The sequence below is a fragment of the Nyctibius grandis genome, chromosome Z, assembly GCF_013368605.1.
Source record: "Nyctibius grandis isolate bNycGra1 chromosome Z, bNycGra1.pri, whole genome shotgun sequence".
In the NCBI taxonomy this organism is placed as follows: Eukaryota; Metazoa; Chordata; class Aves; order Nyctibiiformes; family Nyctibiidae; genus Nyctibius; species Nyctibius grandis.
In genome coordinates, this window is record NC_090695.1 from 62,383,860 (window position 1) to 62,410,747 (window position 26,888).

Genomic DNA, 26,888 nt, shown 5'->3' on the forward strand with positions numbered 1-26,888 from the left:
CGTCGTCGTTGTTGTTATATTTTATTTCAATTATTAAATTGTTTTTATCACAACTCACGAGTCCCTTTACCTTAACCTTCCTGATTCTCTCCCACATTCCCCAGGGGGCAAGGGGAGAGTGAGTGAGTGGCTGTGTGGTATTTAGCTGCCTGCTGGGTCAATCCGCAACAACGAACAAGGAAAGAGAACAGTTTATTTTAAATCCTGGTGGTTTTTTGAAAACACTTAGAAATTTGAGTTTTATTAGTGCTGACCAAGACAGATCAGCAGGGACAGCATAGGCTCAAGGACTCTATAACTGCAGTGAAGAAAAAAATCTCTACATCTGAAGTCTTGTTTATAAAAGGGCTCCTGAACTTCCTAATGTATCAGCTGAGGTCTCTTAAATGTGCTTGAATACAGAAGTATTTTTGTGTTTTAAGAACATCATACCATTTCCAGACTAAAAACTAAGCAGAAAAAGAGGAAAAAATAGAAGGAATTAAAAAGACAGAATCAAGTCACAACAATGCAAGTACTTACTTAGCCCTGTAATTATTGGGACATTTCCAGTGGGACTTTGACCACCTGTCCCTACCCCTGCTCCACCTACACCTGGGGAGAAACCATTGCTTCCAGGGATGGGAATGAATCCTGCTCCTCCTGGGCCGTAGCCATTACCATTGCCACCAGGAAGGAATCCGTTTCCTCCTGTTCCACCACCTCTGGAACCGCCTCTAGCAGAAGTGGTATCCACACAAAGTCTGCGATGTTCATCTATTAAACAGGAATGCACAGAGAAGCAAAAAGTAAATCAGCCCTTCAGAGTCAGCTTATAAGGAAGATACAGATCTTTGTATGCTACAAAAAACAGAACACCAACCCCTCATTTCTTTGATGTTATGTGTTCCCTTTCCCACTCCTAATCTCAGGCAGATCCCATGACTGTGACAGGTGTTATTTAAGGAAGGACACTAAAAATAATAAAAGGAAATACTGTAATTTACAACTATTTGTTGAAACCTTTTTGTTGCTGTGTTGCCAGCAGCACTGTAACTCCCTGGTCTCTCAGAGATCTGGATATACATACACCGAAAAGACATTTCACTAGGGATGTAGACTATCGTTCTGTGAGCAGAGTTGAAAGAATAAATGAAATACTGATGCATTTCTAGTTCAAAGTAACTCAAAATTTAATGGAACAATAGAGCAGCTGTTCCTTTAAATCAAAATGAACTATGGACCCTCAAGAGTCATTTCCTCTTGAGCTTGACCACAAAATCTTTCCCATTTCCCAAGAACTATTTCCAAAGTCAACAAAAGGATGTTAAAAAAACTAGTCCCAAACAATCATGGACCAGAAAAAAATATTTCACAGATGGTAACATCAGTATTAAAAACACAAGAATGAATAATAATGTAATTCCTGACTTTCTTTTTCCATTTAGCCTACATTCCAGTGACCTCAAAGAAGAAAATAAACCAACCAACCAACAAGCCACTCACCAGATCCTCTGACAGGACACATCTCTGGAACAGACGCGATGGCCCAGCACCGGCCAGACTCACAGCAGCACTGCCTTTTGGTGAACCTACCGGGAAGCTCCTGTGCACAGCGGCCATTCACTATGTTGGAGAAACATGTACTTGCCCTCTGATCTGGAAGTTAATTTAAAAAGAAAAGCAAAAATAGTAACATGAACTCTCAGAATTACTCTCCCTTATTCAATTCATGTAAGGACTAAAATGTTGTATTAAAACAGATGTTGTATTTAAAAAGTTGTATTAAAACAAAATCAAAAACAAACCCCAAAATATCCCAAACCACATTCAATAATAATCTGAGGTGACCAGCACCAACGCATTCCACATTTGGTTTACTGCAGGATCATATATTTACAGTGACACTAGTCTTGCATTAATCCAACATGCAATCTTAAAGTCTGCTCAAGCTAACATGAAACATGGATGATACAAAAGATACAAAACAACACAAAAAGAAACTAGATATAACTATATAAAAAACCTACAATGGCAAAAATTGAGACATTTCATCTAACAACTGCAACATCAGTGAATTCATTTAATGAATTTTTCCTTGATGTAGATGTATTCAACTGAAGAAATGCTATCCAGTCTGCTCTGCTCAGTAGACTGAATGTACAACAGTACTTTTAGTAGTGCTATGTGAAAACTACTCTATATAAATATGTCAATGTTTATTATATTCCAGTTCCTTCAAGGACACCTCCTAAATCTTCTATTGTCACACTCTTGAATGCTGACTAGGAGAAAAGCTCAATGAATTCGGAATGACATGGTACTAACTAACATAACTGAGCACATCCTGATACTTTGCTTAAAAGCAAGTATCTACCTTAAACTGGGAAGGATAAAATAATTTTTATTAATAAGGATTACATTCTTCACTTTTCTCCTAAGTAAAGGAGAAATTATACTTCTAGAGTATACAAATCATACTCCAATACTATAAACATTTGAGAGCACAAGAACTTTCAGACACATGTTCATTTAAGAGGAGGAGACTCTGTGACATAAGGGCCTGCCTTAACGGACTAAGGCATGTGATTTGCGTGCAATTGCTTTTGGGAGCTGGCTTTAGAAACCAGACTGTAAAACATGCCAAAATCCATAGAAATTTTGATCATATTGCAAATCATGGGTTCTCAGTATTCCTGAGGCTAGCCACAATGTATTTGAAGTTTGGCACTCCTCAGATGAACCTGGATAACAAAAGTTGGCTACATTGTGCAAAAAACTGTCCATGTGAAATCACTTGTAGGTCTTGTGTTGCTGCTGGCTTATATCATTTATCTGTAATAATGCAGAAATCCTTTCAGAATTCCCATCCCTTTCCCAACATGAGAACAAAGTGCTTTGAGATGTCTGAAATAAGAAGGACCACGAGATCTAGAAAAGACACTATCATTAGCAATTGTTAATGTTTTTTACACACGATATGCAGTATTTTTAGTTAATTCAATGGTTTATACCATATATTTGACTCACACAGCTGTATAACAGAAATTACCACGTGTGAAAATAAGCACACATCTTTTTTTATAATACAGGAACAGGTTTTAAATAAATCATCCTGTAAAAGCTGCAATCTACTGAAATCTAGTATCTGGTTTGTTTTATTATCTGTTCCAGCCAAATTAGAGGCACCTCAGCATATACTGTTTAATGCATTCTGAGTTTATGTATGTGCCTTATACTGGTCTCTAAAGGTTAAATTAACCTATGTGAGATGGAACTTGAAATACCAAGTAAGGATAAATGTTTGCTCCTTTAGGACCAAAGTGAGCTTAGCTTTGGGTTTCATTAGATGCAGGTTAGAGAAACAAATATAATTAACATTTCCTATGTTTGCCTAGACAACAGAGAGATCTTATTGCTTTTTTCCTAAGAAGACCCAGATCTCAGGTAGTTCTCAGGCTACAATACAGTCGACACAGAGGGATCTACCATCTACACAAAGATGGATGCAGTGGCAACCATCATCAGAGGAAGATGTTATAAATCTTAAGTAGCTGGATCAGAGATACTAGTGAGTTAGCATATAGGGAGATCCTGGGGCAGGTGGAGGGAGCACTAGATGACTGGGACAGAAGTTCTGCTGCTGCTGTGTATAAATTGCCTTAATAACCTTGAGAGCTCTAAAAGCCTGCAGGGTGAAATACCTACCAATACAGCGGGAGCCATCTGTGGATGTGACATAACCCCGTGGGCAGATGCAGAAATAACTTCCCACGGTGTTAGAGCATTCACCCCCTTCACAGATTCCTGGGATGATGCTGCATTCATCAATATCTACTCAAAAAGGAAAGGACATAGGATAATTAGCAGAGCACTTGAACATAGTGTATTAAAAAGAGAGAAAGAGAGCTTTTCTGAAATGAAGTTATTCAACTCGGACTGAAGAATATATTGCTGGTGTTTGCACACTACAAATAATTTTCTTGCCATCTAATGGAGGTTTTCCTTCTACATTCAAGGGGTGCACCACTTCAAGTCGCAGAGTACGTGAGAGCAGTCTGGGATTTCACTGAGTGACATCTCTAGGAAGCACACAACAGCTATAATGCAATACCAAAATACACATTGTGCTTTTGAGCTGAAGGAAGGAGGATGGTACTGCAGCCAAGCATGACAGCTCCGGGCTTCTGCAACAGAAATATGGCTCATCAGATCTGATTGCTTCCTGGCCTTCTAATACTCTAACTGTAAGCAAGAATTTTGGCCAAGCTCTTCAAATGCGACCAAATGTTGCTTTTTTTTTTCAGAAATTTTTAATCTATTCAAATATTTCTGCTAACTAAAAGCAGTGGCCTTATCTGAACACTGAAACAATTTTGTATGTAAATATGTATAAAGCGAGATATCATGAAGTTGGTGAATGAGCTGCTGTATATAACATGAGGTTGCTAAGGTACTTGCACCAGGACTGAGAGCACCATGTGCTGCCCCAGCACAAACTGGAAGAAAAATGAGGAGCTGAGGCAATGAGAAGCAATAGGAGGAAGCAGTCTGTCTGTATTGTTAGAGATGTGAAGCTCAGCAGAGCAAACTGGAATGGACGAAATACAAGCAGGAAGAACAGCATGAAAGTAAAGACTATGTCATGATCATTTTTACAAACTAGCCATTTTAAGTAACCACTTCATTCTACAACTTGTGACAATCTTAAGACATATGAATATCTTTAGCATCATTTTAGTAACCTAATTTTGCTTTGAAGTGACCTCTGCACATTAGCTTTTCGAGTGGCTTTCTGTGAATGTGAAATGTAGCCCAGGTTTAACATGGGAGGCATTCTGAGAAAACCTGGAAAAACATGGGCCAACTTTCTAACTAGCTTGAGATGGGTTATGTTTTCCAGTTGGAATGATATGATACCACAGGTTTTGCATGGCTTTATATCAAAGGTAGTCACAGGTACAAGACTTTGGCTTAACTTGTTTGTAAAAATCTGGATGCAGTATTAATTTAAATTAGCTTTCATACTGCAAAACAAAAATCAAAACAGAAAAGTCAGACTGTCGAACCGAGACTGTCTCATGTCAAATAATGCAGCAGAAGCATCAAAAAGAGCATATGACAGAAATGATCTTGTCATGACACTGTGAAGGTCTTCACATTCCTTGTAAGAAAGGGACGTGACCCTGTGCAACGTGCTCTAGGTGAGCCTGCCTTGGCAGGGGGTTGGACTAGATCATCTCCAGAGGTCCCTTCCAACCCTTAACCATTCTGTGATTCTGTGAAAGCCTTGGGACCCCACAGACCATTCCTTGCACTTTTACACAGACCTATCATTTCCTTGGACCTGTCACTCTAGAAATTCTCTTGAGATGAATGACCACTTGAGAAATAAAGTTTAGCAGGTGCTATTTCTTAGGAAGCTTTTATGTGATGAATACTTTGCTCCCCTCCCTTGCTACATTCTGCACACTGAAAACTCAAAGAAAAGGAGGAGAGCAAAAAGATCTGGTGTGCACAGGGACTATATTAAAAAGGTAACTCCCCACTGTGGGAAGGTCCACACATGCAGAACTCCCTTTAGATATGAATCTACAGAAGACATTCAAGTATGGAAAAGAAAATTTTGCTACAAGGCCGCTAAGAATGTGAAAACTTCTTTGTAAAGTGAAGGAATGAATAAAACAATCCCTCTCCCACTGGCATGTCATTTGGAGTGTCATTGTAGAAAAGACAATTTATCTTACAGGTAACATGTCTTCAAACTTCCCAACTAGTCCATACATATAAGCATCCTGTGGCCTTTGTTGTTTGTTTTACATTATGAAGCAGAATCAGAGGAAGTTAAAATTTTGTCTTTTTAATAAGGTTATTTAAGCATTTCAGAGGGTGCAAAAAGTTTAAATTTTACATTAGTTACAAAATGATGACAACTATTCCACACATCTTAGACATCTGTTCAAGTGTGTACAAAAGAAAGCATCATTGTTGCTAAACTAAAACACTTCTAAGAAATAATGCTTTCACTTAAGACTTCATAGTTACCCACTGCACAGATTCCAGAATTCCAAATGATGGTATAAATCAAAACCAAATAATTCCCCAGGAAATCTCTGAAATCTTGCATTAATTTACTATATTAAAGACAATATATATAATGTGGTGAACTGCTTACCATCTGATTTAATCCAATGAAATGAAACCATGTGTGTAAATCAAAACAGAACCGGAACCAGCTGCATGCCTTGTTGAGACCTTTCATGCAGTACAGGTCTTTCACAACCCATAAGTCTTTTAAACATGAATACTGTTTTCTGTATACACACACAGTCTGAAACATCACATCAGAAAGACAGGCAAGAAAATTGGACAAAATGAGAGCTCGCAGGAAGAGCTTGCTTTTTCTGGAAAGTGACACCTTCCTGACAGCAGAGTCACTGGATGCTTATGCAAGAAAACTCCCTTATTTTACCATCCCTTGAAGCACACCTTCCATCTCAAGGAAATACTAGACTACACTAGTTCAACACTACTGTAGTGGTTCCAAAAATAAATTCCAAGACTGATTCTGAAGTTCAGAGGCACCAAAACTTTAATAAAGGTATCACCAGCATGGTGGTCACAGTTTACCAGCATGAAAATACTGTCAGAAGATGCAAATGCTGTACACATAATGGCACAAAGCTGGTAGCAGCCACCACCAGTGATACATGAGCAAGTTAAATTTAAGAATGCCTGTGCTAGGAACTAGTTACATAGCATTTTCAAAATATCTGTTTCATTCAGTCACTCTCTTAGAGAGTGGGTCTTAAATCTTGTAGGTTTCATAGCATTTCTATTTTTTTGTGGTAACTGAGGTACAACAGCAGCTACTATACATAAGAAAAAAACACACAAGAAAAATTAATCTATGAAAATCTGACTATTAAAACCAGCAGACACTTGAAAACTGAAAATGTCCCCTTCATTTTCACTCTGTTTGGCACAGACTGTAAGTATAGGCATATAAAGTACCTGCTACTTTAAAGGCAGTAATCTTAATTACAAGAACATAACACTTGATCTTCTACCAAAGGAAACCTAATTCCAAACTACTTTGTCATACAGTACAAAGCCCATTGAGGAAATGAGTAGGTGGAGTTTGTAGGGCTGGCAAGTGAAAGACGAAGGAAGTAGTTAGCCACTTCTGCAAAGCTGTGGGATGTAGACCATCCTTCTCACCTGGCTACGTGCACAGGAGTTTAACACTGTCTAGGGCTCTTGTCCAAGAATGACAGGGAGCTGGGAAGGGAGGAAGTCCCTTCCTGAAATCTGCGCAGTGACCAGAGCAGAAGGAAGACTCCACAGTCTTCATGAGGAGAGAAAACTTTTTTTAAACAAATTAACAGAGAGAACCCTTGTGAAAGAATAATTTTCTTACTTACTGGAGCAGTACCAAGTCAGTGGACTTTTTGTTTCACTAGTTTTTGAGCTAAATCTCTGCCTTTCCTTCTGCCTCCCTGGTTCTTATATGTGCAATTCTTTCAACAAGATCTCTGTTACCTCTGACTGGAAATTCTGAGACTTTACCTCAGGAAGAGCTATTTTTAGGATGGCTCATTGAAAAACTTACTCAATTTCCTCCCTTCCCCCCTCCAAAATACATGTTAATGGTCTCAGGGAAAATGCTTCAAAGATAGTAAGAGGAGATGGTGTCTTAAGGCTGAAAAAGACTGGTGGCATGAATGGCTGCGGTTCCAACATTGCACACGAGATGAGAAAGCCAGTCTCAATGTGAGACCTAATTTAAATGTGTGGCATAAACTTTGCAGGTGTGAGTATTAATAGGTGAGCTTCTGCCAAAAAAAAACAGCCTGGCTACCTGTCATCCAGAATTCATGACTTTTACTTCTACAGTAAGCAGGATTTTATGAATAACTGCATTAAAAGTACCAGAAAAATGGGCTCTCATCTGCTGAGTTCTGAAAAAGGGTTCCCTGAAAACAGTTTTAGTCTTGTCACGGTTTAAAGCTGGGCCAGCTATTAACCAGTGGCAGATGCTCTCTGTTAACCCTCTCCCCCACCCCCCCACCCCGCAAAGGGAAAGGGAAAGGGAAAAGGGAGAGAGACTTATGGGTTGGAAAGTTAAAACAGTTTTAATAAACTATAATAATGAAAAAGAATATAATAACAATAATAATAGAAATAACCAAATATATACAAATATGTACAAAACCAAGATCAAGAGCTTGGAAATCCTCCTCAGGCAGAGTTGCTCCCCCCAGTACAGACAGAGGGGAAAAGGCAGTACCTCCCCCCAGCACAGACAGAAGGGAAAATGCAGTAGCTCCACCCAGCACGGGCAGAGGGCAAAATGCAAAAGCTCTCACTGCCATCACACCTGCAGGCTTTTAACTGGAAACTGGCAAAGCTGGTACCAATCAGTGGGAGACAGGAGGGCCCCTCCCTCCTGGGCCCCACCTCCAGGAGGCAGTGGGTTAGTGATAAATAGGAGAGTGAGAATGACGTGTGTGGGATGGAATACCTCGTTGGTCAATCTTGGGTCACCTGCCCTGTCTGCCCCCCCCTGCAGCTGCGACCCCCCTTTGGCTCTTCACTCATAAGCAGTGAGGAATTCAGCAGTGACCTTGGTTTCTCTAAGACTAATTGGCCTGGTTTGGGCCAAACCAGGACAAGTCTATAGTAATACCTGGTAGTATCAAATCTGAATAACACAGTGTAATGAAATTACACATTAAAGCAGGAAAACCAGAAATAGAACCGTTTCTTTTAAAAGGTTCTTTGCATTTTGGTGCCATGTTTAAAAAAAAAAAAAGGAGTTAGCCTGTGTCATATAGTCCTAGCCCTTTGATGTCAATAGTACAGCAACATTATCTTTTCAGACAAGCATCAGAGGCATCCTACCTCCTAGAGTACCTTTGACTGTACAGAGTGGCATAACTAACTATATTTAGGCAAGGAGTAGGATGTATTTTCAATTTGAGAAGACTGAGTGGAAAACATTTATTAGATCCTTTCAGTAATAATAAGTAGTAGTCTACCTCTTACGCAAACCAGCAAGCACATCTGAAAGCTTATTTCTCCTCTCAGTTTATCTATATAGAATCCATCTCCGAACAACCCATAGGTGCATGTTCCATTAATTCTGGAAGATAACATCCTAAAAATGAACAGAATTTCATTCCTAAAAAGGCAACGAAAACTCAATACATTGTAGATCAAAACTTTTAGGCCAAAAAAGAGAAGGGTTTGGGGTTTTCTTTTGTTTAGTTGAAACATCACACCAGTGCTTCGCATATCTGGAATTTGGTACAACCCCTGTAATGGCCTTTTCCAAATTTTTTCAGCTCTGTGCCCATTCCTTGAATCCTATGATTTACTCAGTAGTGAAAGGAGTTGTCCTGATTACTGTGGAAAGTCTATAAATCAGGAATATAGAAAAGCTTATAAATAAAACCAGTAATGTTGAACCCTGAGCTAGATTAATTTTAAAGGTTATATTTTCCCAAATAGCTTAAGCTACCTAGTTACATTTCTACACGAGGGTATGCATGCACAGTTACACATACAAGCTGTTTTCACGTGCTTTGGAAATCCTTCAAAGCCTCTTTACTGATACACAATTGCATTAATTTCTGAAAGGTCAGTGTCAGTAAACTGTAATCTGAGGCTCAAAATAAATCCGATAAGCCAAATATATGCCTTTTTACTGATTTTTTTTTTAAGAAGAAACACAAGAATATAATGCAAGCAAATAGCCTAGCAAAGCAATGTTTACTGGTTAGCATAGTTCTAGTAAAATCCATTATGGCACAAAAAGCACAACACGAACATTCCTATTTATTCTAACAATAGCTATTGTTTTCAGGAGGAACAGGAGAAAAAACCCTAACCCACAAAATACATCTAGATGTTTAATGGCAAAGAATATAGGGGATCTCAAATCCCTCCTTCTTAAGTAGAAGACTTGCTGTTAAATAAAGAAGGTCTGAATAGTTAGTGTAAGATTCCAGCCTCTGCCTCTGAACGCTGGAGCCTTGCCTGGTTACTGACTCCAACTTGGATTTTGTCCTTTGTAGCCAGCAAGTAATATTTGACCTGATTTTCCATACTTAAAGAAGGGAAAGGAGTGAGCAGAATACTCCATACTACAACGCTTCTACGTAATGTTTTAAATAAAGAAACTTCATTAAAACAATGCAGTTTCTGTTAAATAATATCTCTGTACACAGGCTCTAACTCATAGGAAGCCAATTCCTTATATCCTTCCCAATGGCCCCATCCATATACATAAACAATATAACTTTACTCAGATGACCAGTCCTACTAACTGCAAGTGTAATTGTTTGATGGACTGGCTATAGTTTTATCCTATAAATCTCACACTGACAGATTATGAACTCTCAAAGCCTTTCTTAAAACAAAAAGAAAAAGCCTGAATAAAACTAGGCTAGGCTTTCATTCTCCGCTCCATTTTTTGAATAATGTAAGCATGGTATTACCCTGGTATAATTTTGGCATTACCACCTTGGCTGTGAAGCATGGGGAAATGGACAAGTAGCAGTCTCATTATGGGGTTTTTTCCCAGAAAAAATGGTACAAATTGGGCAATGTAGGTTGTTATCTCCATAATTCCCCGTGGGGTATTATGTGACTAGGGAAGCTAGTGAGGAAGTTGTGACCAGGGATTAATTAGGGCCTAATTTCTGCCACAGACAGAAGTGGCAGGGACTTAGAAGAAACAAAGCCAGGGCATATGACCTGGAAAGCATATGACCATAAAGCAAGAAATGAAAACACATTGACTACTGAACTATAACAGCAAATATTTCAGACTGCAGATGAAGTTTTACTTCTATTACGCACAGTCCCATAAGCATCAGAGAATTTTAAGCAGATATTTGTTAAAAGTACGTTCAACTTTTCCTGTGGATACCAGCAGGGAGAACTGCTGAACAACATTTTTAGCAATTAAAGCAGAGCTTTAGATAGGTTAAAGAAGTAGAACGCAAAGAATGCTTTATTTTTTTCAGAAGGAAGGAAACATATCACTGAATAAGTTCTCCTTTTGGTATCACAGCTGGAGTGCAGATGCCAGGCAGAAACATAGTATATACAAAATGACCTGCATTTTTTGGATCTCTATGAAAACATCTATTTGATGTATTTTAACTGCATCCTTCCTTGTGAGGAAGTATCAGGTCTCCTTCACATGGGGCTCTTCTAGGGTTAACAGCAGTAAAGCATGAGCACTGCCATGGGCTGATTACAGACATCAACAGCACAGGGACGTCATTTATTGAACTGAGACAGCAGTCCATCGTAGCAGATATCCAAATGCTGTCTTTGCTCTCATTATATATTTACCACATTAGAAATGCCTTTGTTTTAGGACCAACACCTCAACAGCTGGCTTGGGCAAAAGCACTATTGCCCTACCCCTGCTGTACAAGTCTCATGGAAGAATAATAAATACACCATGATCGAGAGATTCAAAAACTAAGTGCACTTCTAATGAACAAGGATAAGTAACTATTCATCAAAAAATGTAAAAGTTAACTCTCTAACATTAAAGTAATCAGTGCATTTAATACCATTCTAAATAGTCTCAAGCTGAAAGAGTCCTGCCAGAATAAACAGATATAATTCAAAGAATATAAATTTGAATAAAAGCCTTCCAGTGAAATGTCCTGGAACTGACAACACAAATCCAAGATGAGTAACAACAAATCATACATTTCTAATCTATACATTGCCTACACAATCAAATACACTACACATTTGTTTAGCAATTACAGCTGGTTTTGCTTCAGCTTTGAAATGAGGAGCTGATTATGGTTCTAATGTTTTCAAATCCACTCTTTCACATGAGGCATCACAGTCACATTTTGGAAAACATTCAACATTAGCAAATTTTTTTTGCTGATAGCTGTTTATATTTGATGGTATAATTACAAGAAAATGTTTCTGAATTTTGTGTACTTTATATTGTGATGCTCAGTAAACTTATGCTTGAATTCTACTGAAAGATAAACTGTATTGCTAGAATTTTTCAAAATCATAGCTGTATTTACCGTTTGATATCCCACATAACACAAAATGATGGTAAAAATAGCCAGTTATCCAAAGACAACTGCAAACAGTAGATGCTTATTCACTTCCTAAATGTTGTGTAACCACTGCAGAAGTACATTGCTTAGAAGCCAGTGACAGCATTACGATACTAACAAAATTAATCATGTCATGCACATGTCAGATTTAAGGTGGGTATAGGCAGCTGTTAAGTTCACTGTGCCTGTGCTCTGAGCTTGCAGGATACAAGTTAGCTCTGGTATGCAGGTTACATATCCACATCAGTACGGCACCACGTCTGACCTGATAGCAGTACCAGATGTTGTTATATAAACTTAGTCATAAACTAAGTTGCGTGAAATTGTTGATGATATCTGCCAATTTACCTTTCCAGATGATGAGAGTTCATTATCAGAAAAAAGCAAGTAGTGTTGGATTATTACTACACACCTTCGTACTTTGTGTTCGGATTCATCTATTAATAATGTCCCGGCAGCCGTCGTCACTACTACTCAATAAGGAAATAAAAAGGAAGTCATAATTTTAAGAACCAGTGATGGAGCAGCAGGCATTTCCAACAGCAGCTGGGGTTTTTGCAGTTAGCAATGAATGGAAAGGGATGTTTCATCCTTTGGGCTTCTTTCCACATAGATGAAGAGGAGAAAGACACCAAGTAAAGGGTCACAAACTGGTAAGTACCATGTCCTTTTCTAAAAACAGCAGGAGCAGTGGATACGTGTCCACTTTTTCCAACATGGGCAAGCCCACAAGAGGGCTCTTGAGAAGGGAAAACAAAGCACCCTGCCCTCTTCCTTTTCTTCTAATTACAATTCTCCTTCCTATATGCTGATGCCTCATAAACAGCCTACAAATCTCTTGTACCCTCCCAGCCACTCCTTCCTGTTCACCTTCCTGGCAAGAAAATTCCCACTACCTCTTGCCTATGGTTACATTCCCATTCTGTTTCCCATAAAAAATGAAAGATTTTACTAGGATGTGCTGCCCACTTTATGCTTTGCCCTGTTCCACACAGGTTGCCATGCAGCACAGGGCAGATTAAATGCCTTGGCTTTAATTCTCCCAAGGAAATTGGCTCTGACTACAAATTTCCCTTTCAGTCATCTTCTTTTGTAGGATTCCTCGCTCCACTTGGTGCTTTCTGGTTTCTCCCTCCATCCTGCAGAAGGCTGTGGAGATGGTGCCATACTGTTCTATTGCTTTACAACTCTTCTACTGTTCTATTGTCTTCAAGGTATGGAGAGATTCTTTTTCCCAGTGTCTCAGCAAGGCTCCTGGTGTTCCCTTACTTATAAAATGGTTCAAATGGACCTGCTTTCCCTGTGAACATGATTGCTCCCTGCAGAGCCCTAAACCTATGTGCATATGCTGGATACCTATCAGCACTCTCTTGTATATAGTTAGGTAGATATACATGTGCACATGCACAGACAAGCTGCTTCCATTTCTCCTCAACCACAGTAAGAAAAGCTCTATTTCTACGGTTGCAACTCTATTTCTTGCAAACTGTTTCTTGGGAGGATTTAACAAGATATAGCCAGGTTTCCCCCAAAAAACTCATGACAGGAATATCATTGTGTTCTGAGCAGATATTGAAACTAGTCAACAAAAAAAACCAGAATAAGGTGGAGGACAGGACCAGAGAAAAATACCTTTGAATTTTTTTTTATTTATTCTTCAGTATTGCAACAACACCAGATGTAGTATTTTCACATACAAAATGTGATTTTCAAACTGATTGTATTACTTAATTTTTCTGTGAATTCTGTATTGTAGGCAAAACTAAGGAAAACTCTGAGACTACTTTCAAAATTGGCTACAAAACATGTATTGGTTTGTAACTGAATACTGAGTATAATGTAATTTGGTAACATACTTAAATTGCTGCCTAAACACAAGCCAAAGCCTTGAACAAGCAGTTCTCTTATCTCTGTAACTTGAATGTGAAGGCACCCACTGGTTGGGATAAGTTTGAGAGTTCTAACTTCTTTCAAAAGCATGTCAAACTCACTCAAATGAGTGAAGTCTTCATCAAACCCACAAAAACTCATCAATTTTCTACTGAATTACTTCAAACTATGTAGAATTGATGTTCTTAATTGTTCTAACATGTTTACCAAATAAAAATGGACTATGTTTATTAAACTAAGCTTATTAAACATGGTCTATTTCTTTTTTTATCTAAAAAAGGACATTTCCTATGTATTTTTTACTTACCCAGGCTCTTCGACACAAATTGTACATAGCAGTAATTTCTTACATCCATTACCAAAACTGCCACATTTGCTTTTCACGCTGTTGTCAGTAGGCTGGAAATACCTACCTGTACTAGAATATTTTGGACGTTTTTGAGAAAACAAACAAAATCTTAATAACTCAGTTGCAGTTATATGCTGCTCACAGATGCACTCTTTATCAATAGTTCTAAATTTTGAAACAGCACAGTCTTTACCCACATGAGTCAGACAGAAAAAAACATCTAATGAAAAATATGAACAGCAAAGTAGAAACAGACAATGCTGTGAAGAAACAAAAAGCACAGTACAATGATGTTATGTCCATTCAGATCAGATACTGCAACTATTCAGAACCTTTTCTTTCATTACTAAAGTGCTCTAACGCTTTACTTAACCACTTCTTAGGTATGTTCTCTGACAACATCACTTACCATCACATTTCTGAGTTGCCTCATTCTGTTTGTGACCAGCAGGACACTTGCATTCATACGAACCTACTGTATTAATGCAGTTTCCTCCTTGACAGACTCCCGGGATAGCCTGGCATTCATCAACATCTACAAAGACAAAAAAGGATTACTTGACATAAAATACAAAATTTCATCATGGCTTTTGCTGATAGACAGAGAGCTCTGAAATTATTCTTGAAAATAACCACAGCAAACACCAGCACATTTCTCCACTTCAGTACCAATGTAAGATATGGCTATAACAGCAGTGTGACTCAGACGTTCATGAGTGTTATATTCGACTCCATATAAGCTCAAAATGAATTGTGTATTGACTTATGACTTACATAGCTTTAAATATTTAAGAGGTGTACTTAAGTCAAATCTGTACAACTTGTTGTTGGTATCCCATGCCCTCAGATTGTTCCTTATATATGGCCATTACAAAATGCAGATTCTTATTTTGAAGGATCTCTACCTGTACATATGGACTACCCTCCTGTCTACCTTAACTAGATAAGGTAATTCTTGCAGGATATTCTTTCTGGACAGAAGTCAAACTACTTAAGTCAATAGATATTAGGTGCTATTCAGCCAGGGTAAGCTGTATGGCAAATGATCTGTGTAACTCCATTTACTGAAGTAATAAGTAGGACTAGAATGTGATAGATTTCTTTAGGCTGGACCATCAATGTCAAATAAGTGTTCTTAGAAAATATAGTGCCATTTTTGCTTTACATCTTACTTTCAGTAACTTCCTGCTATATTTCACAATGTGCTATTTCCAGTTTAAATTGTGTTGGGTGTTTTGTCCCCCACTCTCATTTGTTTGTACACAAAACATCCTGTATTTCTGTAGGTTTTTATAAAAAACTATCACATGACTCACTGTGTACATGCAAACAGGCAGTTAAAGTAATACCAAGGATCACAGAGGCCTCTATGAAATAACCAGTGCTAAAGCAGAATGAAATTCTTTGTACACAAGGGAAGGGAGAATAGGCTCTACACTAGTGCATGATGTACATGTTATATATGGGTATTTAGGTTCTCAGTAGCTCTTTTTAAATTCAGTTAATCTATAGCTATCAAGAGAGTTCAGAATTAAGCAACTGTATTAATTCCCCCATAAAAAAAAAATCACATGCATACAAATTTTCATAGAGGAGAGAAGGCATGGAAGTTTTGTTCCAAAACCTGCAGAAGCTTCTGTGAGATTTCAGGTAATATTTCTTGTCAAGCAGTTTGCCCTTCCACAGAAGAGGCAAAAATCAGCTGATTTTTTTAGTTCTCCACACTGTGAAACAGAAATAAAGTGTCCTTTGCAGGTTGTAGAAAAGGAAGCCACATGGCTTCCAAAGAGCTTCTTCTATGCAGAGGTCAATTTCGTACTATTTTCTCTTCTTAGATTACAATTAAGTATGGAATTCTATAGTAGAGTTAAAGCAACAGACTGCCTATTTTTAAAAACCACAATTTTAGTTCACTCCTTTCTCCATTATGATTAAAATACCTATTTAAGATTACAATATTTTTAAAGCATTTAGGAAAAACATCTTTCATCTTTTTTTCCGCAGATTTTTCATTAGTGCCAAATAAACAAAGAATGTTAATCATTACCCTATTTTCCATTTTCAGTCAGTTTTCCTGTTAGCTTGCACGCATTATTAAATGAACTTAAGATGCAGAAGAAAGCATCTCTTTCCTCTTCACGTTCATGTTCATTTTCTTTCTCTCTGCCTTTTCCCTTCCATAACCACCTCTTTGCCAATATGAATGCAGAGAATAGCGAGATATAGATGGGGCAGAACAAACATATTAATAGTAGAATACAGCACTCCTTTTCAGGAGAACGTTCATTATGTCAAAGACCTTACAAGACACTAAAATTCCACCTGAGTTTGTGGATTATATTACTTCCTCAGTTTTTTTTACTCCTGGTGTTTCTGCTATAGATAAAACCTATGATATATGCCTTGTCCATTCACCCACTTTTTCATTTAAGCAGGTATTGCTCATAGTCAAGGAAGAAGGCAATTTTTTTTTTTTCTTTTAACCACTGGACGTGGTTTTAAATACATGTACTGAAGAAGATTGTATTTAATTCCTGAATCTGTGCTAATTTAGTCAGCACAGTACCATGTCCAAATGCAACAGTTAGACTGTAAATGGATTAAGCACTTTATTAGAGGCATAAACTTTCTGCAAGCATTTTTCTTCTAAATAACCAGTGCATGGTGCAACCTAGTTTACCTGGAAAGCAAACTTTTAACCTCTGCAGTATTTTAAGGAATTTCGACAATGATTTAGCAACATCTAGACAGAAGATGGGTTCCGCCATTTATTCACACCAAGCCCACCCAGCCCAGCTCCCTTCTGAGTAAAACTAACATGGTGTTTGTCTTTTGACCCTTGGGCCTCAAAATGCATTCATCACATGCAGTATGACTGTGCCTTGTGTCATTTATTAATGCTTATTTAAATTAAGCCAACTGTGTCAGCAGATCAGTGGTTAAAAACAACCACCGCTTATCTGTCACAGTTTTGTAAGTCAAAGGTGTCAAGTAATAGTAAATTAATGGCAGCAGCAGCCAGAAACAGAAAAGCTATCACTGAAGCCTTGAAGTGAACAAAATTTTAAGATCTATTGATTGCATTCATTTCTTTCAATTACAATTCTATGGTTTTAAAAGGACAAATAAATGTCAAGCTCTGCTGAAGTCTGAAGAGTCGATCCCAATTATGCAACACAGTGCAGTGTTTGTCCAGTGAAGACAACACAAATGGTATCACTATGAAAGGTGACATCCTGCAAATCTTTGAATCACATGCACTATTTTGCTTTTCTCTGCTAATATCAAACGTAATTTGTGAGGGCTTATATGTTAACTATTCTAAGTCATATTTAAGTGTAAAGAGAATAAGTATATTCAACTTCAATGTTAGCTTAAAAACACATATACACACTACAAGCCTGATGCTTTTTTTTGGTCAGTATCACCTTTTGATGAAAGCCAAGTTTGTTTTATCATCAGTGTTTCGCAACAGAGAAAAGTCAGAAAGGACAAAAGTATTTTCTTAAAAGGGCGTATTTTATGAATTGCTTCCTAAATGCCATTTTAAGATATAAGAATATTTTTTCTGAAAACACAACAAATTTGAAATTAAGCATATTTTTATTTAATTTTTTATATCTTTGACAGTCAGGCTAACCCACACAGCATTTTAGCATTATTAATTATCCATTTACTCATGCTTTTAAACGCCAACAACATTAACACAATAAACTTTTTGCCATAGATAGAAAATTAGATTAATAACTCTCTAGATACAGTTCTGTATACAGAGGTTCAATATGCTACAAATTAGGTGGAATTTTTCTGTGTGTTCACAGCCTTGATAATATGTGGCAAATGAAAAAAAAGTTCTTTGCTTTTGCAGCATTTTCTCTGCAAAATGCCTGTCGGACTTGCACAGCTAACTTTAGACATGTACCTTTGAAAACACAGCCAAATTCAGCTTCCCTTTCTGACGAGTGGACTGTTTCTCAAAAAACTCTGAAGAATCAAAAAACCCACGAAAAATAAATTTTCTCAGATTTTATACAGAAATTTTGGAGACCGTGCTTTCTAATTACAATGGTAGTAACAACAATTACCCAAATGCAAATTTTCTCTTCAATTCTACCTATAACATGCATGAGGAGTTTCTTTCCAATGGATTTGACCTGTGCGAACTAAAAAGTAAACTGGTCATCACTACAATGGAAAACTGTTGGTTCTTGCTCTGCATCCTAGGTAACAGAAATACTAAAATACAAACATATGACAGAAATAATACTAAGGGGTTTTTTTCCTGTTTTAATACTTATTTTCATGACATCAGGATGGGATCCTAGATGACACTGTTAATACTGTCAGTAAACCAGACACATGAATTCCAAACACTAGATTATCTAAAAATTAACATCTATCACTCTTCATTGTGAATTTGAACCTTCATCTGTCTTCTCTCTTTTGTCCAGCCCATGCCACTGCCTTTAATATTCAGTACAGTATATTCCTACTATACTATCTCCTGTAATGGCTATATATAGTGAACAATGTCAGCAATGTAGCAGGAAGAACATTCATATTTTCAAAAGCTATACAGTCAGGACTATTTTTCTCTCCTTAGTGCAAAAAATTAACTATCTGAAGGGGAAGGGTGGAACTGAGAAATCGACTGTTGAGAAATGCAGGGAGGAACTGAGAAAATATCCAGCACAGGATTTCTGCCATTATGCTATTCCTAAGGCCATGTAGCAACTGCAATAAAGTACTTACACGTGGAACATTCTTGGGAAGAGGGATGTCTGAACAGCTACAATTCCTGTTTAAGCAATGACTGAATAGAAACTGCTGGGGGCAGGAGGGAACAAAACCAAACAATTTGAATTTTGAGTGGTTTTGCTTCTTTAATTTTTTAAAGACTGTTCATTGTAATAATGAAACAACAATACTACCATAATGTTCTATACAAGCACATTAGTCAGAGAACATAATTAATCCCAAAAAGATGCTAAAGAGCTATTTAAGATACACCAAGACTGTAACATGCATATCATGTGAAGAGCAAGACTTCATACTCAGTAGTTAAATCTCGTCACACTGCCATCTAACGCATATTGAAATTATGACCAATTTTCTAATAGTAAGGCTTGCAGGTTCTACTGATTTCAGCTTCTTCATATCAACTCTCAAACTAGGCTATCTGCAGATATAAGCATTCACTTCAAAAATGCCAAGTATTCAAACTATGGACTGAGTGGGTCTGGTCTAATCAATATGTGACAAAGATACAGTTTTACTGAATACCAAGGGGTTTTGTGCTCCATTAATAAAAGTCTCTGTAAATCTGATGTCAGCAGCAGAACGAAAAGCATTGCAAAGCATTAGCCAGATCCCTGTATTTGTATCTAAAACCCTCGGAGAAAATATTTAATGCCAGTTTCATCTGACCTTTCTATTTCATGAAATGAAGCCTCCTCAGGCAGGAGTTATCATACTTGGAGAACAACTGTTCCCTGAACTGCTAATACTCCTCTCTTGTTAAAATTTTTGTAGCACCCCTCCAGAGCTCCATCTTGATGTCTTTATTTTCTTCTTCACAGTTTACCTGTGCAGTCATGCCTGCTATTGTTATTGCAGCTTCTATCTATGCACAACTCACAGATCTACCACCCTTTACTCCTTCTACATTAATTAATCTCTCCATTCACCTTTCTCTTCCAGGATGAGTTTGGCACAGAAATTTTAAGAGCTGATTGTATTTCCTTGCAGTACTGCAGTGTAGAAGCAAGTACCTCAGTGTCAATTTGTCTGTTCAATGTACTCCTTCGCTGCCTCTGAGAGTTTCTGCTTTAACTGATTGTTAAACCCTGTTAACACAGGGGGTTTTTGCCCCCCTGTGAACAACACTTCTGTATCGCTTTTTTCTAAAATTTTCGTAGCTAGCTGTAGTGAAATCCTGCAGCTTATTTCTACAGACTACATACCCTAATATGGAGTCTGGAATGGTAAACAGTGTCTCCACAGTGTCAAGTGCTACATGCAGTCCCTTCCTCCAGTAAAGTGGTCTGATAATTCAGAACGGAGTAGACAACATGCTATCAACCTGGAAACACCACAGAACTTAGGTCAGGAGGAATTACCAGTACTCAGAGCTTAAAAGGGACTGTCTCTACTGTTGGAAGTAAAGGCAATGATTTTGTGGAACAAAGAAATTCTTCGTCTCCAGGTTGGATGAGGCTTTGAGCAACCTGGTCTAGAGGAAAGGTGTCCCTGCCTGTGGCGGGGGGTTGGAACTAGATGATCTTTAAGGTCCCTTCCAACCCAAACCATTCTATGATTCTATGATTCTATGACACGTGGGAGACCTGCCTGGGATATGGTTAAGACCATTGCCTTTACCCTTCTTGATCTGACCAAGTTACAGAGGGACTTGATTAAATGCCCCAGTGAGTCTGCAATGAAGTAGGTCAAACGAGTTCATGAGATGGGAGGTGATCAAATAGTTTTCTATCAAGAGGAAGCTCAGGGGGGAGGCTGGGGAGCTGGCATCTTTCTCAGCACAGGTCCAGCATCACTATCATCCCTGGCTGCCTGAACCACCTCATGGGCGGGGGTTGTTCCTACACTGGAGAGAGGAGAACAACCATGTATTCATGCTCGCTCTGCTCAGGAATCGTTTAATGGACAAGTGCAGTTGGCTGTTGAACAGTTTGTTGATCAAAGGGGATGCAGTAATGACAGGGGAGCTTCAGACTCACCACTGTATCTGATCCCAAACCTTAATAAATTAGGATCGCTCACAGAAAAGTTGGGACCCAGCCCTAAATTAATTTAATTAGTACTACCCATGCAATGCAAAACAGGCAAAACAATTGGGGATGGTTCATAAACCAATTAACCTAGAAGGTCAGAATGATAAGGTGCAATGAAGATGTCACCTGACCAAAACCCCTGAAGGAGGCCAGACTCCTCAAACAAGGTCCTGCGGGACCTTGGGTTAAATCCTCAAGTGGAACAAGAAACAAGAAAGACCTCACAACCAGGCTGTGGAAGAAAGGTTTAGACCTAGGTTTGTCACTAGAATTAAGCATTAGAAACCCCCTAGCAGTTTTAGGGACCATGGTCCAAGCTGCCTGTGAAGCTGGCCAGCTTGGCAAGGATGCAGACTGCCCGTCCATCAACCTGTTTTATAAAGACACCAGAGAGGCTCTAGATGCCATTCGGCATGCTACCGCCCCACTGGCGGAAAACTAATAGCACCCATACCCTGTCTGGTGTCTCAGGAACGGCAGCTTAAAGTTTTTCAGTGGGACACCAAGGGGGGTCCACATGTCATTATCAGCCTGGGCCTTAATAGATTCCCTGTAAGATGTCTGATTGACACTGCAGCCCAAATTTCTTGTTTTCCCTCTGCTTTAGTGGCAACCCTGGGACCTCTCCTCATGCACGTGTTCATGTTCAAGGCGTGGGCAGCCAACCTCTCAGTGTGCCCACTGCCTGAGTGGTGTTTCACCTTCCTGATGAAGAGACATCACTGAGTTAAAAGTTGCTTTTCTTCCTGACCTAAAACAAGCACTAGTCTCCACAAGCCTGACTAGGGAAGCTGCTTGTGGACAGCCCTGGCCAAAATAAATTTCCACTAGAGCACAAACGGTCAACCAATTGGCAAGGCTTTTCCACCTGGACTGCCCTTGCCAAACCTGTCGACTCCCCCAGGAGTGCCTCGAGATCTGCAGACTGGGAAAGAAGTACCTTTTAACCACCTCACCGAGGGGCTTAAACAAGGCCTCCTTTTGAGCATGCATAATAACATCTGGAGCATCCAGACTCCTGACAGCAAGACACTAAAAACTCCCCATAAGTGGATCCAGGGATAACCATCTGGCCTTTCCCCACCAAGACCATTTTCTTTTCTGTTCTGCAGGAATGTCATGGATCAATTCACAACTCAGAATGGCATCATTTGGTTCACTTGTATGGTACACAGTCCTTGTATTCTGCTGAGGCCCCATTGCCAGCACAGTGAGAATACTGGGTGGTGTTAATTGACTTATTGCAGGGAGTGGAGAGGTTTGCCCCTAGTGACCAGGTCAGTATGGGTTCGTGTAGGTTTTTTGAATTTTTGGTGCAGATGTTCGGTGTGCAACACCACACCTCCAAGACAGAGGCAGCAAATGACACTACCCCCAGTGGCAATCTAGACCAGGCTCTCCACTGGGTAGGATTGGTGTAGGGTTGCTGCTGGTAGCATGTGGCCAACCAGTTGCATTTTAGGCAGTGTCGCAGGTGCCTGAACCATGCCAACATGAAGTGGCTTGCTCTCTTTTTCTTTATGGTCATTAGCACAGCCCCACAGACAGATACTTCCACTCAGGGAGGGCTTAAAAGTAATGTAGTCTTACAAATGGCAATGGATTTTGCACGAGATGTGGGCATTAATGATGGTCCATTTTTCTGCCTGTATTGCCACTCCGACATCAGCTGAGAGCTCGCCTTTACACCTTTATGGCTCAGGCATTGACGTACCAGAATTAATAGCTAACATTTCCAAAACAGCAGTTCCCCTCAATACCACTGAAGGTGTCCAGGTGTGTTGTATACCTCTAACTTCAGGTCCCATGCGCTTGAGCCTACATGACGGTGAAAGCTGCCTGGGAGGGGTTGATGGCTGGACCACCAACACCACCACCCACACTTGCACCTGGGACTGGACCACTCCAAGCAGTGGATTTAACTTAATCCACTTTAATGCATCAAAGCCTAACATCTCTGTTTCCTATACAATGCAAGATTGTGATATGACAAACGCAGGTGAAACATGCAACGGTACTCTGTGGGACACTGACTGGTTCAATTTAGAAGCAGTAAAACAGCGACTCCCACACTCATTTCAAATACCTTAGTTTCAAATACAAGATGTTTCCTGGTACATCCAGTCAGGAGGAAAACGAAATCTAAGTGGGCCCACACAGTGAATTACTCTATGGTCCCAGAGCTTAAACTCATCGACCCACTTCATGTGGGCTCTCTGGACTCATACTCATCAAGCTTTTTTCATGTGGGAAAAGAATGCTTCCATGGTGGTATGGACTCCCCCGGGTATAGTATGGCTGTGTAGTGGTGAATATGCCCATTCCAACTTTAATGTGCAGAAAAATGAAAGCTGGGAAACTGCCAGTCAGCCAGCCGCCTTCACCCTAGGTACCATTCTATCTTGCCCTAGGAAATGTATGCCTCATAGGTTGCACTCCGTAACTGGGCATAACTATTGGGCAAAGCAAGAAACACTTGGGAAGAAATGAGTGTGGGCCAACGGCTGAAATCTATGATGGGATGGCTGGCTGACTGGTTTATTCCAGATAGCAACATTAAGACTAACATTATCATCAGAGATACTCTCGTCCAACTGGAACGTCTGGCCAACAGCGCCAGAACATCCTTCACGCTGGTCCACACACAATTGCAAGCCACCGTCAAGATGATACTACAAAATAGACTGGTGCTAGATGCCCTCTTGCTCAAACAAGGTGGAGTGTGCTCACTCATGAGCACAACAACAGGCTGTTGTACTCAGTCTGTGAACCTTATTCCTTCAAAGGGTAGACAGTGGCATAGGGTCTGACTGTGGCACCTACTTGGTTTCCATTGCTTCTTGGGAAGATTCTAAGACAACACAGCCTGCAAACTGACCACAGGCACCAGCCTGTAACAGAAAAGTAGTACATTCTCCTCCGGGAGTTCTAGTATCCTCTGTTATTACATTCTTTATGCAGTTTGTTTTAAAATTTAGCCAAGCAGCTAGAGCAGAACCTATCTTTCAGACAGGTGGACTGCACTGACAACAGAAATGAGGAGCAGCAAGTCTCTTAACATCATGAAAAGAGATATTGGATAAGGCAAGAAGGTTTTCCCGTTACTCAAACATTTTATGAGTCTAAACATAGAAGACTGCAGTCCTTCCTTACTCATGCATTTTTCTAGCCCTGTACAAATAATTCAAATACAGCATCCAGAGGCCCACTATGTGCTTCATCTAAATGATGAAACTGAAAAAATAAAAAGGTCTGTATAGTAACTCCCAAGCACTTCAGAAAGAAACCAACTCAGTAGCAAGTAATAGTGAATTTTTCAGCAGAATGAATGAAGTATATATTACCTAAGGGCTACAGCAACAGCTCCCTGGTTGGTGCTCTACTGTAGTATCTTATGGCTGCGCTCAATAGACATTCTGACTTTTTCATACTCTGTATTTATGGCTCCTTGGTTGGCATTCATTTTTTCCAGGCACTTGAATTTTGTTCTATATGTACACTAGCTAAACTCTAGAAGCAGCGAAGCATATCCAAATTTTATCAAAAGTAAGACCCAGAACACACACAGGGAAACCAATTATTTTGTTTTAAGTGGACACAAGGTTTTCAAGATGCGTATCAGCAACACAACAGTCATGCACAATTTAAACCAGAAGGCTTACCTTGACATGCTCCATTGCGAATATTAGGGATGAAGCCACGACGGCATGGCTGAGGTTGAGCAGGGCACATTTCACAGGGGTGACCCCATGCACGCCCAATGGTTGCACAACAGAGGGTTTTTGTGCAAACAATTCCAGTTAGCTGGCCCTGACACATCTGGTTGATAACTTGTGTGAAACATGGACCTGTTCTGTAATCTGGAAAAAAAGGAAAGATCATTGTATTATACTGCGTCCAGCTCTGGGGCCCCCAACATAAGAAGGACATGGAGCTGTTCGAGCGAGTCCAGATGAGGGCCACAAAGATGATCAGAGGGCTGGAGACCCTCTCCTATGAAGACAGATTGAGAAAGTTGGGGCTCTTCAGCCTGGGAAAGAGAAGGCTCCAGGGAGATTTTCTAGCAGCCTTCCAGTACCTGAAGGGAGAGGGGCTTTTTACAAGAGCAAGTAGTGACAGGACGAGGGGGAATGGCTTTAAACTGAAAGAGGGTAGATTTAGATTAGATATTAGGAAGAAATTCTTTACTGTAAGGGTGGTGAGACACTGGAACAGGTTGCCCAGAGAAGCTGTGGCTGCTCCCTCCCTGGCAGTGTTTAAGGCCAGGTTGGATGAGGCTTTGAGCAACCTGGTCTAGAGGAAAGGTGTCCCTGCCTGTGGCGGGGGGTTGGAACTAGATGATCTTTAAGGTCCCTTCCAACCCAAACCATTCTATGATTCTATTCTATGATTCTACAAGACAGTGTACTAGTAACTATAGAAGGAATCAAATTTTAATCCAGTATATACCTATATTAAGAAAATTCCAACACAACCTGGAAATTTAAGTTATGTTACTGCTTACAGAAGTAGCATGACACCTTCCACTGAAGGTAATGATTTTCACAAGGTTATCTTATCTTTCAAATTTATTTCATTCTGATAGATGCAAGTAATGAAAGGCAGCTGGACCCAAAACTGATCTGTGCACTGACAATATATCCAGTAAAATCCAATATGTGAAAGAGTTGTACAAACAAACAAACAAGCGAACAATAAAAAAGGGCAGATCAAAATAAGCAAACAAGGACTGGGAACTGGTTTTCTTGTTCCTAAGTTACTTCATGGCAATTCATGGGAGGGAACTACAGACCACAGGAGCCACACATTCGTTCACACCACATTGATCAATGCCCATGCCAGAGACCTGGATACAGAATCAACATTCCTGCTGGAATGCTTAGTGCAAAATAGTGCTACCTACAGAGGACTAATTGGTAAACTACCTTTTATTTTCAGAAGAATAACATGAGACAATACAACATATTCCAGCTATATTGAATATGCACATAAAAACTATATGAAAATAATACTCCTAGTCAAATTCCTGTGAATAGTTAACTCATTAAGGTTCAACCTGTTTACAGAGAAAGATTTTTTGACCTTATGAGGCAATACAAACTGGGAACAGCAATTAACTGAAATGCTCTAGGAACAAATGAGAAACAGATGGTTGCTCTATTCCAGATTTCATATCCTTATGGAAACTTTAAGAGGGTGAAAAAAAAAGAAAATGCAAAGCTTCCACTCAGACTCAGTCATGTGATAGAAGGAATAACAGTGGGGTTACAGCTGCTCTCCCTGCTATGTCCTATTCTCCTTTTTTTTCCTAATGAAAACAAACTCCAATACTGGTACGTGAGTCACACACTGTCTTCCACAAACTGCAACTGGTCTCACAACCAAGCTACAAAAGGGACAATCACTGTCTTGTGTTAATGCGATACTTTCACTCTGAAGAATAAAAAGAGCTTTGACATGTTTGAAAAGGGAGAAAATGGTCTTCCCAGTAAGACCTCATATTAAGTTTTCTTTGCATTACAGTACAAGGCTCATTACAGTACATTTACAAGGCTCTTACAGTAAAAGCTAGCTCAAATTGAAATAAAAGTTCTGCTCCCTATCTTTGATAAGGTTCATTCAGGTTAACAGTCTGAGAAAGACTTTTGCACACAGTTTTTATACACATTGGCAGTTAATTTCAACTGCGTTGTTCACTTTAAATAAAGTTAAGCAAGCACATAAGTATCTAAAACAAAAAAGCCTAACAATAAAAGGAGATTAAAAGAT

General features: G+C 39.3%; 1 protein-coding gene across 2 annotated transcripts in view; it reads right to left on the reverse strand.

Annotated features, from left to right (window-relative positions):
• FBN2 (fibrillin 2) overlaps nucleotides 1-26,888 on the reverse strand; it is a 191,112-nt gene that overhangs the window by 119,270 nt on the left and 44,954 nt on the right. For both annotated transcript variants that reach the window (XM_068422044.1, XM_068422045.1), the window contains exons 6-10: nucleotides 24,782-24,979; nucleotides 14,738-14,863; nucleotides 3,688-3,813; nucleotides 1,486-1,638; nucleotides 523-756 (exon numbers count right to left, since the gene is read on the reverse strand). In XM_068422044.1, coding sequence (XP_068278145.1) covers nucleotides 523-756; nucleotides 1,486-1,638; nucleotides 3,688-3,813; nucleotides 14,738-14,863; nucleotides 24,782-24,979 — 837 coding nt within the window. The remainder of the gene's footprint in view (nucleotides 1-522; nucleotides 757-1,485; nucleotides 1,639-3,687; nucleotides 3,814-14,737; nucleotides 14,864-24,781; nucleotides 24,980-26,888) is intronic.